The sequence below is a fragment of the Nuphar pumila genome, chromosome 2 (assembly GCF_984573655.1).
Source record: "Nuphar pumila chromosome 2, dmNupPumi1.hap1.1, whole genome shotgun sequence".
NCBI lineage: Eukaryota > Viridiplantae > Streptophyta > Magnoliopsida > Nymphaeales > Nymphaeaceae > Nuphar > Nuphar pumila.
Genome location: NC_143250.1, coordinates 137,622,323 through 137,638,835, shown reverse-complemented (window position 1 = coordinate 137,638,835; position 16,513 = coordinate 137,622,323). Strand labels below are relative to the sequence as shown.

At 37.2% G+C, this 16,513-nt stretch overlaps 1 protein-coding gene across 4 annotated transcripts in view; it reads right to left on the bottom strand.

Moving 5' to 3' along the window:
• LOC149847273 (2-oxoglutarate (2OG) and Fe(II)-dependent oxygenase superfamily protein) overlaps positions 1–15,618 on the bottom strand; it is a 49,486-nt gene extending 33,868 nt beyond the window's left edge. For 2 of the 4 annotated variants that reach the window (XM_089996890.1, XM_089996891.1), the window contains exons 1-6: positions 15,328–15,607; positions 15,108–15,221; positions 14,867–14,965; positions 14,224–14,724; positions 8,691–8,776; positions 8,303–8,613 (exon numbers count right to left, since the gene is read on the bottom strand). In XM_089996890.1, the coding sequence (XP_089853016.1) occupies positions 8,303–8,613; positions 8,691–8,776; positions 14,224–14,724; positions 14,867–14,965; positions 15,108–15,221; positions 15,328–15,475 (1,259 nt within the window). In that variant the 5' untranslated portion in view covers positions 15,476–15,607. Of the gene's footprint in view, positions 1–8,302; positions 8,614–8,690; positions 8,777–14,223; positions 14,725–14,866; positions 14,966–15,107; positions 15,222–15,327 lie in introns of all 4 variants that reach the window. The other 2 variants (XM_089996888.1, XM_089996889.1) reach the window with 2 other exon arrangements.
• Positions 15,619–16,513: the final 895 nt, after the last annotated feature.

Sequence of the window (16,513 nt, the reverse complement as noted above, 5' to 3'; positions counted from 1 at the left end):
ATGTATGGGGACCGGCACCTGTGTTATCAAAATGAGGATTTTTATATTATGTGATATTTGTTGACGATTACACTAGGTATTGTTGGATATATTTTCTTAAGCATAAACATGAAGTTTTTATAACTTTCAAAATTGATCATATGATGATTTTAAACCAATTCAATGGAAAGTTAAAAATCATTAGAACTGATTCTGGAGGAGAATATCTTTCAAATGAATTCAAGAGTTATCTTGAAAGTTATGGCATTCTTCATCAAAAATCTTGTCCAAAAACACCCAACAAAATGGATTAGCCGAACGTAAATATAGACATATTATTGAAACAACTCAAACTCTGCTTATCTCGCAAAACATTTTAAAAAATTTTTGGCCGAAGCGACTCTCACATCTGTCTATCTCATAAATAGGCTTCCATCTAAAAATTTGAATAAAATTTCTCCTTTTAAAAAATTATACACAAAAGAACCTGACTATAGTAGATTAGGAGATTTTGGATATAAATGTTTTGTCCTTACAGATAAAAATGATAAGCTTTTCCCAAAAGCCATCACATGTGCTTTTCTTGGTTATTCTGAAACCCAAAAGGGGTTTCAGTGCTATGATGTTAAAAACGACAAATTGTTTGTATCCAGAAATGTGAGTTTTCTGAAAAATGTTAGCAGTTTTGAAAGTCATGAACCTCATGATGAAAATGTGGATTATTCTTTTTTGTTTGAGTTACTATCCATAAATGATTATACTAGTGATGATGAATCAACTCAGAATGACTCAAGCGATAATGAGACCAAGGAAAATAATATCTTACTATACTCACCTCATCACCAACATACCGATGAAAGAACATCTAGAGATCCTATCACATATGCCCATAGAGACAAAAACACTTTTAGAAGTGAAATTGAAAAATACGATGAAACTAGTAGGACTATCTCCTCAAATGAGAAGAATCTGTGAAGAACTGAGAGAAATAGGAAATCTCCCTCTAGATTTATCTCTTATGATTCATTTTCACCTAAAGATAGAGCCCGCCTCAGTGTCATTCACTCATATATATAGAACCTAAAAATTTTGAGGAATCTAAAAAAAGTCCTGAATGGATAGAAGCTATGGATAATGAACTTAGAGCCCTAAGAAGGGCTAAGGCTTGGGAATTTCAAGATCTTCCGAAAGGTAAGAAAACCATAGGATGTAGATGGGTTTTTAAGGTCAAAACCAAGAGTGATGGATCTCTTGAAAGATACAAAGCTTGTCTAATAGCTAAGAGATATAGTCAAGAATACGAAATTGACTATGAAGAAACCTTTGCTCATGTTGCAAGGATGGTAATTGTCAGATGTCTCATCACCATAGCATCTATCAAAAAATGGAACATCTATTAAATGGATGTCAAAAATGCATTTCTCAATGGCAACCTAAACGAAAAAGTATATATGGATGCTCCTCCAGGAATGGAGACTCCTAAAGGAAAAGTTATTTGTCTACGAAAAGCTCTTTATGGTCTTAAACAAGCCCCTAAGGCTTGGTATGATAGATTTAACTCCGTAATGCTAGAAAATGGTTTTTCCTCATGCTTTACTGACACAGCTTTGTTTGTCAAGAAATCTAACACGGGAATAGTAATATTACTCTTGTATGTTGATGATATATTAATAACTGGTAATGATTCTAAAGGAATTAGGAACATAAAATCCATTTTAAAAGATAAATTTGAGATGTCCGACTACATATTTCTTGGGGATTGAGGTTGCATATTCTCATAGAGGTTACTTTTTATCTCAAACTAAGCTTGCTTCTGAGATTCTTGACAGATCAGGTATTACAGATGACAAAGTTTGTGAAACTCCTGCTATAGTGGGAACCAAAATGAAAATTGATGATGGCACCCCTCTTGAAGATCTCACTCCTTACCGACAGCTTGTGGGATCATTAATGTATCTAAGTATTACTAGACCAGACATCTTTCATGTCGTTCATACCGTAAGTCAATTTCAACATGCACCAACATCCGTTCATATGAGTGCAGTTTTGCGGATCATCAGATATATAAAGGGGTCATTAAATAAGGGAATATTCTTATCCTCTTCATCTGAATTGAATTTAATTGCTTATACTAACTCTGATTGGGGAGGTAACCCAAATAACCGTCACTCCATCACTGGCATTTGTGTGTTTTTAGGAGACTCATTGATATCGTGGTGATGTAAAAAGCAACAGAAAGTGTCATTATCTTCTACCGAAGCTGAATATCGAGTCATGGCAATGACTACCATGAAAATTGTGTGGATTCATCAACTATTAGAAGATATGGGGATTAATGTAGAAGGGTCCACCAAGCTTTGTTGTGATGACAAGAGTGCAATTTATATTGCCAAAAATCACACATTTCATTAGCGTACCAAACACATTGAGATGGACTATCACTATGTTCGTGAAGCATATTTGAAAAGAGTCATTGATCTTTCATATGTAACTTCATAATATCAGTTGGCAGACTTCTTCACCAAAGCGTTGTGTGCTTCTCGTTTCAACTTTCTTCTTGGCAAACTTTCGGTCATCTTGCCCTAAGTTTGAGGGGGGTGTTAAATTATATTACTGAAACCTTGTAATCTTATATATTTTATATATATAAAGGATGATACATATACATATATGATATATATGTATATGTATCTATCCACTTATGTATATATATATATGTCACATGGGTGCGGGTGCGGGTGCGGGTGCGGGTGCGGGTGCGGGGATTCGGCACTTCCAAAAAACCTGGGTGCGGGGGTGTGGCAGGGGCAAAAATGTAAAAAAAAAATTATATATATATATATGATTTTGAAGTTTTAACAGTTTAACATTTAACAGTAAACATTGTCATAAACTCATAATATGATTCATCATGCATGCAATATATCAACCTAAATATCAAATTATCAATCAAATAAGTAAAGCAATTACATAAATCGACCTAAATATCAATCAAATAAGTATTGCATAAAAGAACTAAATTACATACCAAAGTATATCCTGATGAAGTAATGGATGCTAATAATTTTCTTCTTCATCATCAAATGCATCATTAGAAGGAATACTGAGCTCAGCTAAATCCATGTTTGTTACGTTGAATTCATGTTCTCCCTCGAAGTCACACTCTTCTGGGTTTACATCCCAAAATTTGGATGTTCCTTGTCTGCATTATAAACCCAATTTGAAAATGATAAATACAATACAAATATATTTAAATGAAAACTAAGAAATAATCAAATAACTAAGAGAGCAAATTAGTACCTATATTCATCATTGCTTCGCGAAAGCAATCGAAGATTTGAGTGAACATATACTAAATCCTCTGCACGCTTGCTGGTGAGTTTGTTTCTCTTCATGTTGTGGATTTGAGAATATGTGCTCCAATTTCTTTTACAACAAGATGAACTAGCAGGCTGCGATAGCAATCTTAATGCAAGACGTTGCAGAAGAGGTGTTTCTGATCTAAATGTTGACAACCATATGATAGGATCTATATTATCTTCTTCTCTCGCGAATAATGCTGGTGCATATAATCTCGAAAATGAAAATTTTCCAAACTCTTGTGTGACTTGATGTAGAAGATATGCTTCTGGAAAAAGTCTTGTCATACACATATTTCTATGTCTTGATAGCTCTGGGTCTAAATTTGGAGGGACACGACCAATACCACCAGCCCGCCACTTATTTGCATAATATTTTGGATTAAGAGAATGTGTCATGCAATGCAAAGGAGTGTTGCTCTTATCCCATCTTCTGACTAAAATTGAATGAATATGATTAAAAAAATCGGAATCATCCAATGCAGGATTTTTTCCTTCATGCATGAAAACTATAGCTTGTATTTTTTCAATCATATTATCCCACATTTCATAAACTCTGTAAAGCATGGGCTCATCCTTATCAACTTCTCTTAACATTTCCCAAATAGGTTGCGTAAATTGAAGGAAGTACACCACTTTGTCCCAAAACTCATCATCAAGAATGAATTTCTTAATTTCTTGAGCCTTCATATCATCATCAACATGATAGAATGTCCAATTTTCATCAGTCACCATGTTAATCAAAGCATTCTTCACTCTTTTAATCCTCTTCATCATCACAATGATGAACGCAAAATGTGTTTCAGCGACCTTCAACAATTTCAAATCAGAATACCTATTAAATATAGCATTAGCACGATGGTGGTTAACAACAAAATTCCTAATGCTTTTGACATTTCTTTCTAAATCTTCAATCCATGAACATAAAACATATGTTTGTGAATTTTTTTCTTCTTTGGGGTTGCATATGCTCTTTAGGGCTAGATTTAAGCTGTGTGCTACACAGGGAGTCCAAAAAATATGAGGGTACTCACTCTCCAAACTCAACGCTGCACTTTTACAAACTGGAGCGTTGTCTGTAATGATTTGTACCACTTTCTGATCACCCACTTCTTTTATCACTTCTATAAACAATCCCTTCAAATACTCTGCATTTTTATATTCCTCAGATGCATCAACTGCTTTCAAGAATATTGGGTCACTAAGCGAACAAGCAATGAAATTGATTAATGGACGCCTTTGAATATCTGTCCATCCATCAGACACAATGGAAACTCCATTTTGCTCCGATGAATATTTTTTAATTTCTAGCAATCTCTCCACATTTGCCCTCTCTTCTGCAAGAAGTGTGGTTCGTATTTTTTCTGAACTTGGAGGCACATAACCACTCAAATTACAATTTGCCAAGGATGTTACTAAATCCTTCCAATAAGGATTTCTAGCCGCATTAAATGGGAGTGAACCAGAATAAAAATACCTCCCAACTTTTCTATCCAATTCTTCTCTTCCATATGTATTGAATGTTGCTTGTATCGTTCCTCTACCTCCTACATTGACTTTTCTTTTTTTTCAGCATCTTCTTGGTGGCTTGCAAATGGCACACTGACTGCAGAAGAATCGGCCATTGCCTTTCTCTTCTCATATTCTTCTTGTATTTTCTTGTATTGTCTTCGCATTGCCTCATCAACTTTTCTGCAAGCTGAAATGCCATGTCCTGGTATCTTCAACAAATGAGCCTTCACTCTTGTGTAAGACCCAACAAAATCTCTTTCGCAGAGCTTGCATCGAAATCTCTTGTTTCCACCACCTCCTTCTCCAGTTTTTGCGAGTTTATCTACATGTACCCATAGTGGCCCCACATCATCAATCCCACTGCAACTATCAGCAAAACTAGCAGCAGAACTCGCATGTTGGGATGAGGATGACGCAAGTCCTTTCCCTTTGTCCGTCATTTTTATCCTGAAAACACAAAAAAAAATACATTACAATTTTCAAATCAATTCGAAAACACAGGGAGAAGGGGGGGCTCAGCCCCTCCCCTGCCAACCCAACAAGAGAGCGAGAGCGAGGGGGGCTCGGCCCCTCCCCTGCCAACCCAACAAGAGAGCGAGAGCGAGGGGGGCTCGGCCCCTCCCCTGCTGAAAACAGAGGGAGCAGGGGGGGGCTCAGCCCCTACCCTGCCGACCCAAAAAAAAAACAGATGGGGGAGGGGCTCGGCCCCTCCCCTGTCGACCCAAAAAAAAACAGATGGAGGAGGGGCTCGGCCCCTCCCCTGTCGACCCAAAAAAAAACAACAGATGGGGGAGGGGCTCGGCCCCTCCCCTGTCGACCCAAAAAAAACAACACATGGGGGAGGGGCTGAGCCCCTCCCCTGTCGACCCAAAATAAACAACACATGGGGGAGGGGCTCGGCCCCTCCCCTGTCGACCCAAAATAAACAACACATGGGGGAGGGGCCGAGCCCCTCCCCTGTCGACCCAAAATAAACAACACATGGGGGAGGGGCTCGGCCCCTCCCCTGTCGACCCAAAAAAAAACAACAGATGGGGGAGGGGCTCGGCCCCTCCCCTGTCGACCCAAAAAAAACAACACATGGGGGAGGGGCTGAGCCCCTCCCCTGTCGACCCAAAATAAACAACACATGGGGGAGGGGCTCGGCCCCTCCCCTGTCGACCCAAAAAAAACCCCTCCTGTGCCGAAAAATGAGGGAGCAGGGGGGGCTCAGCCCCTCCCCTGCCGACCCAACAAAAGACTGAGGGGGGGGTGCTCGGCCCCTCCCCTGCCGACCCAAGAAGAGAGTGAGAGAGGGTACCTGCGAAAGGAGAGGATGAGCTGGGGCGGCGGCGGCGGAGCTGGGAGAGAGCTCAAGCTCAGGGGGAGAGAGGAGAGATTAGGGCAAAAAAAAATTTGCCCTAATCCTCCTTTTCATCGGGGAATTTTTTTTTTTTTACGCCCAAATCGTGGACAAAAATGACCCTGGGTGCGTTGACCGCACCCAGGGTCGTGTTGACCGCACCCGGTGCCGCACCCGCGTCGCGTCTCGTCGACGCGGGTGCGGCATATGTTTTGCCGAGTCTCTGTGACATTGATATAAAATATATATATATTTTTATTTTAGCCATAGGGGTAGTTTAGTCATTTCCACAGTTTTACGCACATTCATTTTCATGAATGTGATTGTAATCTTTATTTTTTATTTTTTATTTTTTATTTTTTATTTTTTATTTTCTTTTCTTTTCTTTTCTTTTCTTTCTTTTTTATTTTTTACTTTTTGCTTTTGTACCAAAAGGTACCTTGGGGGGCTCACTCAAATAGACGTTGGGCCCCTCCAACGGTCACATTTGTGACCGTTGGAGGGGCTCCAACGTCTATGAATGGAGCCCCTCCAAGGCCCCTTCATGTTGGTTATAAATAGGGGTTCTCCCCTTGTAACTATTAAGGCTTTGGGTCAAAGCCCAAGTATTTTTAATAAGAGTTTTCTTATTCTTTTTATGCCTTAGTGCATTTGTGAGCCATCGTGGGTTGTGCCTTCATGCACGAGTGTTCTAAGTGTTCTTATTGTGTTCTTGTGCACACGCTTTTTATCAAGAACTTTGGGTCTTGATTATGGTGTCTCTTTTAAAGACACTTTTACACGTCTCTCCATAATACATACAAGTATGTAGAACTATTTCTTGTTAGATTGCTCTTGTTTTGTGCTATTTTTCAGGTTTTTCTTAAGAAATGATGATATTGGAGATCCTAAAGATTCTCCGTATATTGCAGCATATGACTGAAGAGTCAAAGCCCCCTTTAAAGAAGCACTAAATAGAATAACTTGATGAAGAATTTGTTATGTAATGGGTTTCTTCTTATTGTAATTACAAACTTACATTGAGTTACTTTAAGATTGATGGGGAGTGTTAAGATGAATGTACTTTTATATGTATATACGTATGTACATATGTTTATATATATAATATGTATATATATATATATATATTTATATAATATATATAATAAATACATATATTACATATTTGGTTAACCTAGGTTGATTAGGATTGGGCCTTAGTCAACCTTGGTTGATTATGTCTAGTCGTTGGAGGCTAGTCCAACTGTTAGAATTTTAATCGTTGGACTAGTTTTCAACGGTCAGAAAGCCTCTCTCTCCTTTAATCTTTCTCTCTTCTACTCTTTTGCCTGTATATATATGTGGGTGGGTGAGTCCTTTTATAGTTTGGGAGAGTGATGGGTAGTATTAGGTATTTCATGTGTGTTTTAAGAGTCATGTAGTGAGGAATTTAAGTTATTCTTTTTGTATTTTATTTGTATTTTTATTAATAAACATATTCATTCATATTCAATGTACTTCACCTTTGTTGTTATGGTCTTGTTCAAATGCATTATGTTTCAACACTTGAGCTCTTTTTGGAGTGCATCGAGATCCACATTATTTCATGACATGTTATAGTAATTATTTTGTTTTGTCAATTCTTCCTTCTTACTTAACATGTTCTAGCGTTGCAAATCTAGGTTTAAATGATATCTCATAGTTTTAGCATTTAAATTTTTTTATTCAAATTTTACTGTTTTTTTAGGTTTTAAGTTTTAAATTTTTTAAACTTTTTCATTGTATCTTATGATACAATACAGTCCAACACACCCATATCTTAAACCCTTCTAATATTGGCTTCAATACACTTTTTACAACATTAGAGAACAGCACAATGTTTCATATAAAAAACTTAAAACAAGTTTATCAAATATTGTAGAGAAATATAGACAAAAAAAAGATAAAAGCATTTGATATAGAGAAGTCATTTTCAACATGCTTAATGTATTTGCCTATTGCATCACACGCATGCATGTGTGCACAAGAGAGAGAGAGAGAGAACTACTTAATCATGGATTTTGCATAATTTGTTAAGCACATTGAAAAAAAATGAAACATAAATGCATTGGCATATAGAAAATAAACTTACCCAACTGGTAAAGGTATTGAAACTGGACCTGAAAATTCACCTGGCCCTACTATTTTCAGGTTTACACCGAGAAGGATATTGCATTCAGACATGAATGAAACAGTGCAAAAAGGTCTCACGAAATCATGATGGTCAATGTGAGGCGGAATACAATCTCCTTCGTCATAAATATTAACAATGCAACTATCAGGAATGCAAGTCGGAGGAAGAACATGCCATCCAACTAGTCTCTTGATCATAGTTTTAAATAATGATGGAATGGGATCTACTTCTTCATCTCGAATGATACCAGGAGGGTTTCCATCTTTGTCCTACGAATGAAAATAGATTAGAATATATTATTAATTATCACAAAAAAATAAATTTTAATTTGTTATATCAGTTTTACCGTTGCATAATTATAGCAGCAACCAAATTGCATTGTCACCCGACCTTTCCCACGCATCCACTTGCGTGGTTCTGAATATGTGCGTTCTGCAAATCATCAAACAACCATACATTGCAAACTTGTTAAATGCAAATAAACTACTAACAAACATTTAACTTATAAATATTCACAATCTTCATGAACAAGAAAACCAAACTGTTAAAATTTAAAAAAAAACTAGTTGAATTGACATCATTATGGCAAAATACCAAAAAAAAAATCTCCTATAAAATGTACAAACATGCCTAGAAGAATACACTTCTTGTACCAGTTGATAATTTGTAAGATAATCATGTGATTTTGCTGTTCAGTATATGCACAAATAACCTCGCTTGTAGAAGTAGATGATGTACTGAAACATACACTAAACATGAAAACAAACTTAAAATTGAACTGAAGTATATTAAATTGAATGAAAAGAATAATATTTCATTATAACTGAAAATTATTTGAATAGAGATGACAAAGAGTAGTCACACACTCTCTTTATACAAGAATAAAACAAATGTATAGAAGAGATTCTAACAAATAGTATGATTTCTTCTACTAACTGTTTGAGATGGATCTAATGGCTAGCTTGACTATCCACTTCTATTGGCTACTCAAACTACCCTCTTTAACATCTAGTTGGTCATCTCAGGGATAGCCTAGTCAAAATATAAAATAAGATAATAATAAAAAACACAAAGAGAATGCAGAACACATAAAAGTACCTACAAGTATCTTGGATGTATATTTATGTTACAAATATATGACGCAATACAAGCACAAATGCATTGAATCCTATCAGAATTCTATGTTAAGCATGCTTGGATGATAGCAGTATTGGCATGGGTCACCCCGTGGGAAGTCTTGGTGTATAGACTACAGACTATATGCAAAAAATTTACATGAATCTTAATAGATGATGCCTTAATTCATAACTTATCAAGGAACATACATGCACACACTGTTATTAAGAAACACACACACACATGTGACAAGTATATGCTTTTCAAGAAAAAAGCATGAGCTAGGCCAGGAGTAGCAATAGTTTTAAGCATAGTTACTTGAAGTGCTTCCCTAGGGGGGGAAGCGCACTTCCCACTCTCTTCTTAAACCACTTCCCTATCGCATCCCTTTCATTTCCTACTTGATTCCTATCATTTCCCCCTTGTTTTTTGTGTCTTTCATGTTAATATTTATATCTTATGTTTTCCCCTAGCTTCCCACTTGTTTCCTTCACGTTTCCATTTTTTGCTTCACACACGTCCACAATCACTTCCAAAATGAATCTTGCTTCATGCTTCATACTTCTATTTAATACTCACTTCCCTCTTCCGCTTCACTCATCGCTTCTCGTATCCATTTTGCTTCCTAGTAACTATGATGCTAACATTTGGGAAAGCAAAAGTGATGAAATTTAAGCAGAACAATGCTTCCATATCCCTCTACAACATTAACCATGATGTTCTTTTATTTTTAATTATTATATTCATTTATTTCTTTGAATATTATAAATGTTTATTAAATTTTTAAAGAATTTATAAAAAAAATAAAGAACCCAGTCATTCAAGTCGACTCGCCAAGTCATGATGATCATGAGTTAGACCCTAAATGATTTTTACAGAGTTACTAGGCAAGCCAACTATGGTGGTGATGGTAATAGTGATGGTGGTGATGATGATGGAAGCGGTAATGGTGGTAGTTAGGGATGAGCATCGGGTCGGCCCAGCCCGCTAATGGACCGGGTGGGCCTGTTGGGAAAACCCTGGCCCAGGGCCCACCCGTTAGGCCCGCGGGCCTAATCGGTTTGGGTCAGGCCGGGCCAGGCCTATTACATTATATACAATATATAATATATATATAATATTATATATATAATATATATATATACAGGCCGCTGGCTGGCCCTTGTTGGCCCGCAGCCTGGCCTGATGCTCACCCATAGTGGTAGTGATGATGGAGGACGCAATGATAGTAGTGGTGGTGGGGTGTTGGTAGTGATGGTGGTGGTGATGAAGTGGTGGCAGTGATGGTGAAGAAATGTGGTGGTGGTACTGGTGATGGCAATGTTAGTGGTGGTTGTGATGGTGACAGCAGTAAAGAAGTGGTGGTGGCAATGGTAGTGGTGGTTGTGATGGTGATAGCGGCAAAGAATTGGTGGTGGTGAGGTGGTGAGATGGAAAAACATTAGTAATTAAAAAAAAGTAGTTTTGCACTTGTTTTTGCAAAAGGTGGTGATTCCGGGGTTTGGTGGTGGTGAGGTGGTGAGATGGAAAAACATTAGTAATTAAAAAAAAGTAGTTTTGCACTTGTTTTTGCAAAAGGTGGTGATTCCGGGGTTTGGAAGCACAAGGACAATATTGAACTAAATTAAAGGCTCTGTAATCATATTCATCTTTCTAAAAAATCTAAAAGTTCAGTTTGGAAGCTCAAGAACAATATTGAACTAAATTAAAGGCTCTGTAATCATATTTATCTTTCTAAAAATCTAAGTTTTTTTTTTTTTTTAAGATTCCTCGCTTTATGAACATAATAAGAGATCATGGAGTTTAATAATGATTTTTCCCATAGAACAGAATGATGATAAAGATACCTGGGTTATACTGAAAACTAGTGAGAACATGCTGTGGATTCTATGTGATGTTGATTATAGCATCAAATTATCATTTATCATGATAAAAGAACAAGACAATTTTGAAGATTTACCCACTACGCTTGAAATGATAGTGGCCGGAAATTTGGTACTCAATATTTTTGCAGCCTGGCATCCATTCGCCAAAAGATAAAGCATGGTAACAAACAATCACCAACTAAAAAATGAATAGACATCTATCAAATGCTTAGTCATGTTAGGAGTATAAACTTCAGCAGATCCTTTGGTTTGTACTTGCATGTCAATATCAGTTACAACAGTTCTTCAGTGGTGTTGGTCTTGGTGGCTGACACTGTTTTTGCTAGTAATCTAACCATTGAATAATGCCTTATCCATTGCTTAAAGCTACACTCAGGGTGAGTTTGGATGGCCTTAGATTAGAGACCTAGGACAAATATCCAAGTGGGCCCAACACAGAGATCTAAGCAATTCAAAACTGGTGATCTTAGAATACCAATTTTGAGGGATTTAAGATCCCATTTTAGCTTAAGACAATGTAATTTTGGCCTGAGGTGCCAGATTACTTCTAATCAGATTATTTGTGATCCCTCAACTCTCAACTCCACAGCCACAACTCAGAGAATGGAGGGATTTAAATGAACTCAAGCAAACAGGGGAAAATGCTTTTACCTTTTTGAAATCTAAATTACCCATCGATGACCTCATCACCATTTGTAGACTTTTAGTAGTGGACTACAATGATATATGCCTTTGTAATATTCCTCCTCCTATAGAGAGCTTAAGCTAATGAAGTATATCATAGTATTAAATAATATCAAAGTAACCTTATAGTGGTCATTCAAAAAAATATCAAGGAACCTTATAATGGACAGATACGTGAAATTGTGGTTCTTTTTTACAAATCTAATTCTACCAGATCATCTTCCTCCGTGTTTCTCAATTGCATAGACTCCATTTTTCATTTGAACTGTACTCACTTAGCTGACCACCTAATACCCCACAAAACATCAAACCGGCTCTTAATTCTTAAAATTACTCAAAAAATATTGCCAAATGGCCCAATCAACCCCTGAAGAAAGAAAACCAAGGAAAAATAGTCTGAACTTTTTACAAAGAAACAAAGTAATCAAGTATAGATTCCCATTGTAATCATCACAAACCATCATTGGGAGGATTGACAGCAGTCCAACTCGAGTTGGACAATCCTGCACCGAAGGCAGACTGGAAACGTCTATTGTGATTTAAAAAATCTCTCAAATATTTACATCCATATGTAAATATTTTGTTGCAATGAACCAAGTCACTCAAATAATTTAGTAAAAACCAAATCAGCATCAAATTTTTTCTTTATTTACCAATATTAATCAGCACATGAAGGTCCGGTTACCAACACAAAATATAAGCCACTTGAATTGAACTAGCTTAAGAATCCAATACCAATAGTTGAACTTGAACAATGCAAGACACCCAGTTTAAATGAATAAAATTATTAAGAATAAATTATGGGGTAGGAATTTGAAGACTATATTCACTGAGCTTAAGAAATTATGATGAACTCAAGCATTCGCTAATATGGGAGCTGAGTCAAGCAATTCGAGTTGTAGATAACTACTTAAACTGGTACTAGACCAAACAAAATAAGGTCCAAGAGCTCCCATTTACATACAATCATGAAATTGATACCAATACCTGTACCCTAAATGGGATATACCAACTGATTATGATAACAACAAATTTTCTCATTTTATCATACTTATCAAGTTAATTAGGAAGCATGCATGCAAAGCTAACACTACAAGCAACTTGTGACATAATGGATAAGTATCCTCAATGACAAACTCCCTCTATCAATTCCCTAGAATGATTGGACTCTATTATCCACTATATCAATGTGGCTATATTTGATTTGTATCAACCTTAGCCCTGATAAATAGGGCTGGCATATGAGATGAGCTGTTTGTGAACTTGGCGTGTTTGGCTTGCCCAAAACAGGTTGTAAAGTGAGCTTGGCAAAATTATATATAAGCCGACCATGGAAAAGGGGTGTTCAGCTCAACTCATGTAGGCTCGTCAATACATATCACTTTTTTTTTTTGAAAAAAAAAAACAGCTCCTGATCGACTCATGGAGCTTGGCTCTGCTCATGATGAGCTCCAGAACCGAGCACGAGCAGGGATTCACCCTTAATGAGCCAAGCCTGAATAGCATAAGCTCTTGTACCACTAAATCCTAGCGGCACTTCTAGAAGGCAAGATGGATATTTTTAATTGCTACATTTATCCATTTTTATGTTACTGCAACATCTTACTAAAATTGGTAGTCAAACGAAGCACAGCACAAGTATTACATTTCAAAGACTTTTTAGAGAAGTCACAAGAGCATGTAAAATAAAGCCTCAAAGAAGGTCATATGTTTATGGCAATGTGTTCATGTCTTATAAGCTACATAGTTGTCATGTTTTACCTCTCAAACTATTCAACGTTCAATAAATTTAAATATACAATTGTAATCAATCAAGCTTTTGAAATCTTATAAAGGAATGAAAGCTAAAAGAGGTCCAAGAGAAATTTCAGTATATAAACAAGTATGGACGAGAAAGACTAACAAAGAATATACCAAAAAACAAAGAGTTAGAATATCCACTGCTTCTTTGCTACATTGATGGTGAGGGAGCACACAATCAAATCTAATTATTTGGACTCATCCTACTGTAATAGAAGAACATGGCTATTTGTATGCAGTAGAATAGAAACCAACTACCATCATATTATATAAAGCAACTTGATCTCATGAGTTACAAATATATTAGAAAATATAGTTTAAGCACATCTTGTCCAAATCATCACACTAACATGAGAATAGAAGGATCAAATGGAAGAAAAGAAATAAACACACCACTCAATTTTCGCTTGCGCCCCAAATATTGCAAATTATAAACAAAATCCACAATTTTCTTCTGTTCAGCAGCACTAAACACTCGAGTATGGAGCTCTAAGCCCTCAAGAACATTGACCATCTTCCCATCAACATTTTCCATGTAGACAAAGTCCTTCTTTCGGCCAACTTGAAGAAATCGAATGCGCTCCCTTTCTTCTCTAGAGAGAGAATTTTCTTGATTTTTACGACCAAGAACTTCGTCCCCTTCACAACTGTGAGCATCATCATCTTGATCACCATTTCTGTTCTTTGAAGCAACCTCACTAATAGGATGATCAACCCACGATGATCTGCCCGGAAAATAGGCCCTACTTGAGCTACTGGCTGAATGTCCACGCAGCTTATCAGCAAAACCCGAAGAATTTTTCTCCAATGAATCAAACTTCGCAGAACCCACGGAGTGGGATTTGGAGGAACCTCTATCACTACCGTTTGACGTTGCATAGCCACTCAAATGTCCTAAAGTTATAAAAATAAGCCCAAATGGACAATATTACTTTTCTATATCAAAACCCACAAAGAAATACATATATAACAACAGCCCAAAAAAAAAGAAAAGAGAAAAATAGCGCGAAAAAAATCACCAATATAATAGAACAACCTCTACTCGATCTTCCATTAGAATTATTCTGCAGATGGGGGTTCTCAGAGCTCTCGGAGTGCGCCCCTGTATAATTATCACGCTTACCATCTGAATTTTCTAAAAAGGAGGGGAAAACAGGAAAATCTGAGATAATCCAAGATAACACCATCACCAAGAACAAAATTATATTAAAAAAACGAAAGTGAATGGAAAGGTTTATTCAGATGCTCCGCTTCCTCAGATAAATAAAGCTACTAACCTCTGCCGGATCTTCTGTTGGAGTAGCTTCCATTGTTTCTTTCAGGAACCCGAGATCGAGGATCCGAATAATTTCCACGCCCACTGTTCGGTGATTGCAGGCCATCGAAATTTCCTAACAGAAAGCAGACATACGTCCCAATCCAATAAGAAAAAAAAATATCGAAGAAGCCAATTGTTGATCATGAAGAAACGATAGAAGAGGAGCAGAGGGCACAAACCAGAAGCCAAATTTTGAAGGCGGGTGCTCAACAACGTTGTGCATCGTTTGCAGAGGCCTTCGGATAAGAAGGGAAGCCACTCTAAGAGCAAATCCGCAGCGTCTTGCCTCCGTCCGTCTTGTGATTCTTCGCCGGCGTTCTCCGCCATCTCTCTCTCCGGTTGTCGTGCGGCCGTCGACCGGTTAGATTGATCGGTGAGTGGTGGTGATGCTATAGATGGCAAATCCTAGACCGTACGCGATTTCCAATCCGAAGGGGTTCACCGTTCCTGACAGAGTTTGGACTCTCCGCATCTCAGAACGAGTCCTAATTTGACAAATACTCTAGGGGTGGGCAACGGAACGGGTCTGCCTATGATCCAATCCCACCCGGTCAGCTATGGGCTGGGTTTGAACCAAGGTTTTAGGTCTGGGCCCATTAAGTATCGGTTGGACACCCGGCTCATTATATTGTGGGCTGGGCCTGCGGGATTCTGGGCCGGCTCGATGGGCCTAATTATTTATTAATTTTAATAATATAAAAATTTTAAATTTTAATTATTGCATAGTAATTTGGTAACTATTACTATTTACCTAATTAGTTATATTAATTTTATGAAAACTAAAAAAGATAATTAATTGAGTGCATGAAAAGTTAGAAACTTATTACTATTTACAAATGGATTTGGATCAGACCCATCTGGCTTCACATTAGCCATACAATATAACTATTTTCACTTGTTTTTAACGGGTAGGGTACCCAACCCATTAGGGTATGCCAGAACCCTCCCAAAAACACAAATGGCTGGATCCTAGTTTGGGTTTTGTTGGGTCATAAAAATTAAATCCCAAACCAGAACCCACATATTATTTAAAATTTCATTTTTATTAAAAGTACATATAAAATACTAGGGTTGGGTACTTGCCAAAAATCATGACTCAAACTCGGCTGGCATATTGCTCGAATTGGATTTGGGTCAACCAGAACATTATTCAGGCTAGCGTTTTTCCTTCCCATGCCCAATAATTCGGGATCAGAGAGAGGCAGGTACCCAATATCAACCAGACCCATTGATCCGTATAAGATTTGATGTTAGATTCAATTTTTGTGCATTAGATCTCTAAATCTTAATCCTGATCCGTATAAGATTTGATGATGGATGATCGAATTTGGACCTGAAATATGGCCGGTAATACTAGATCCGATA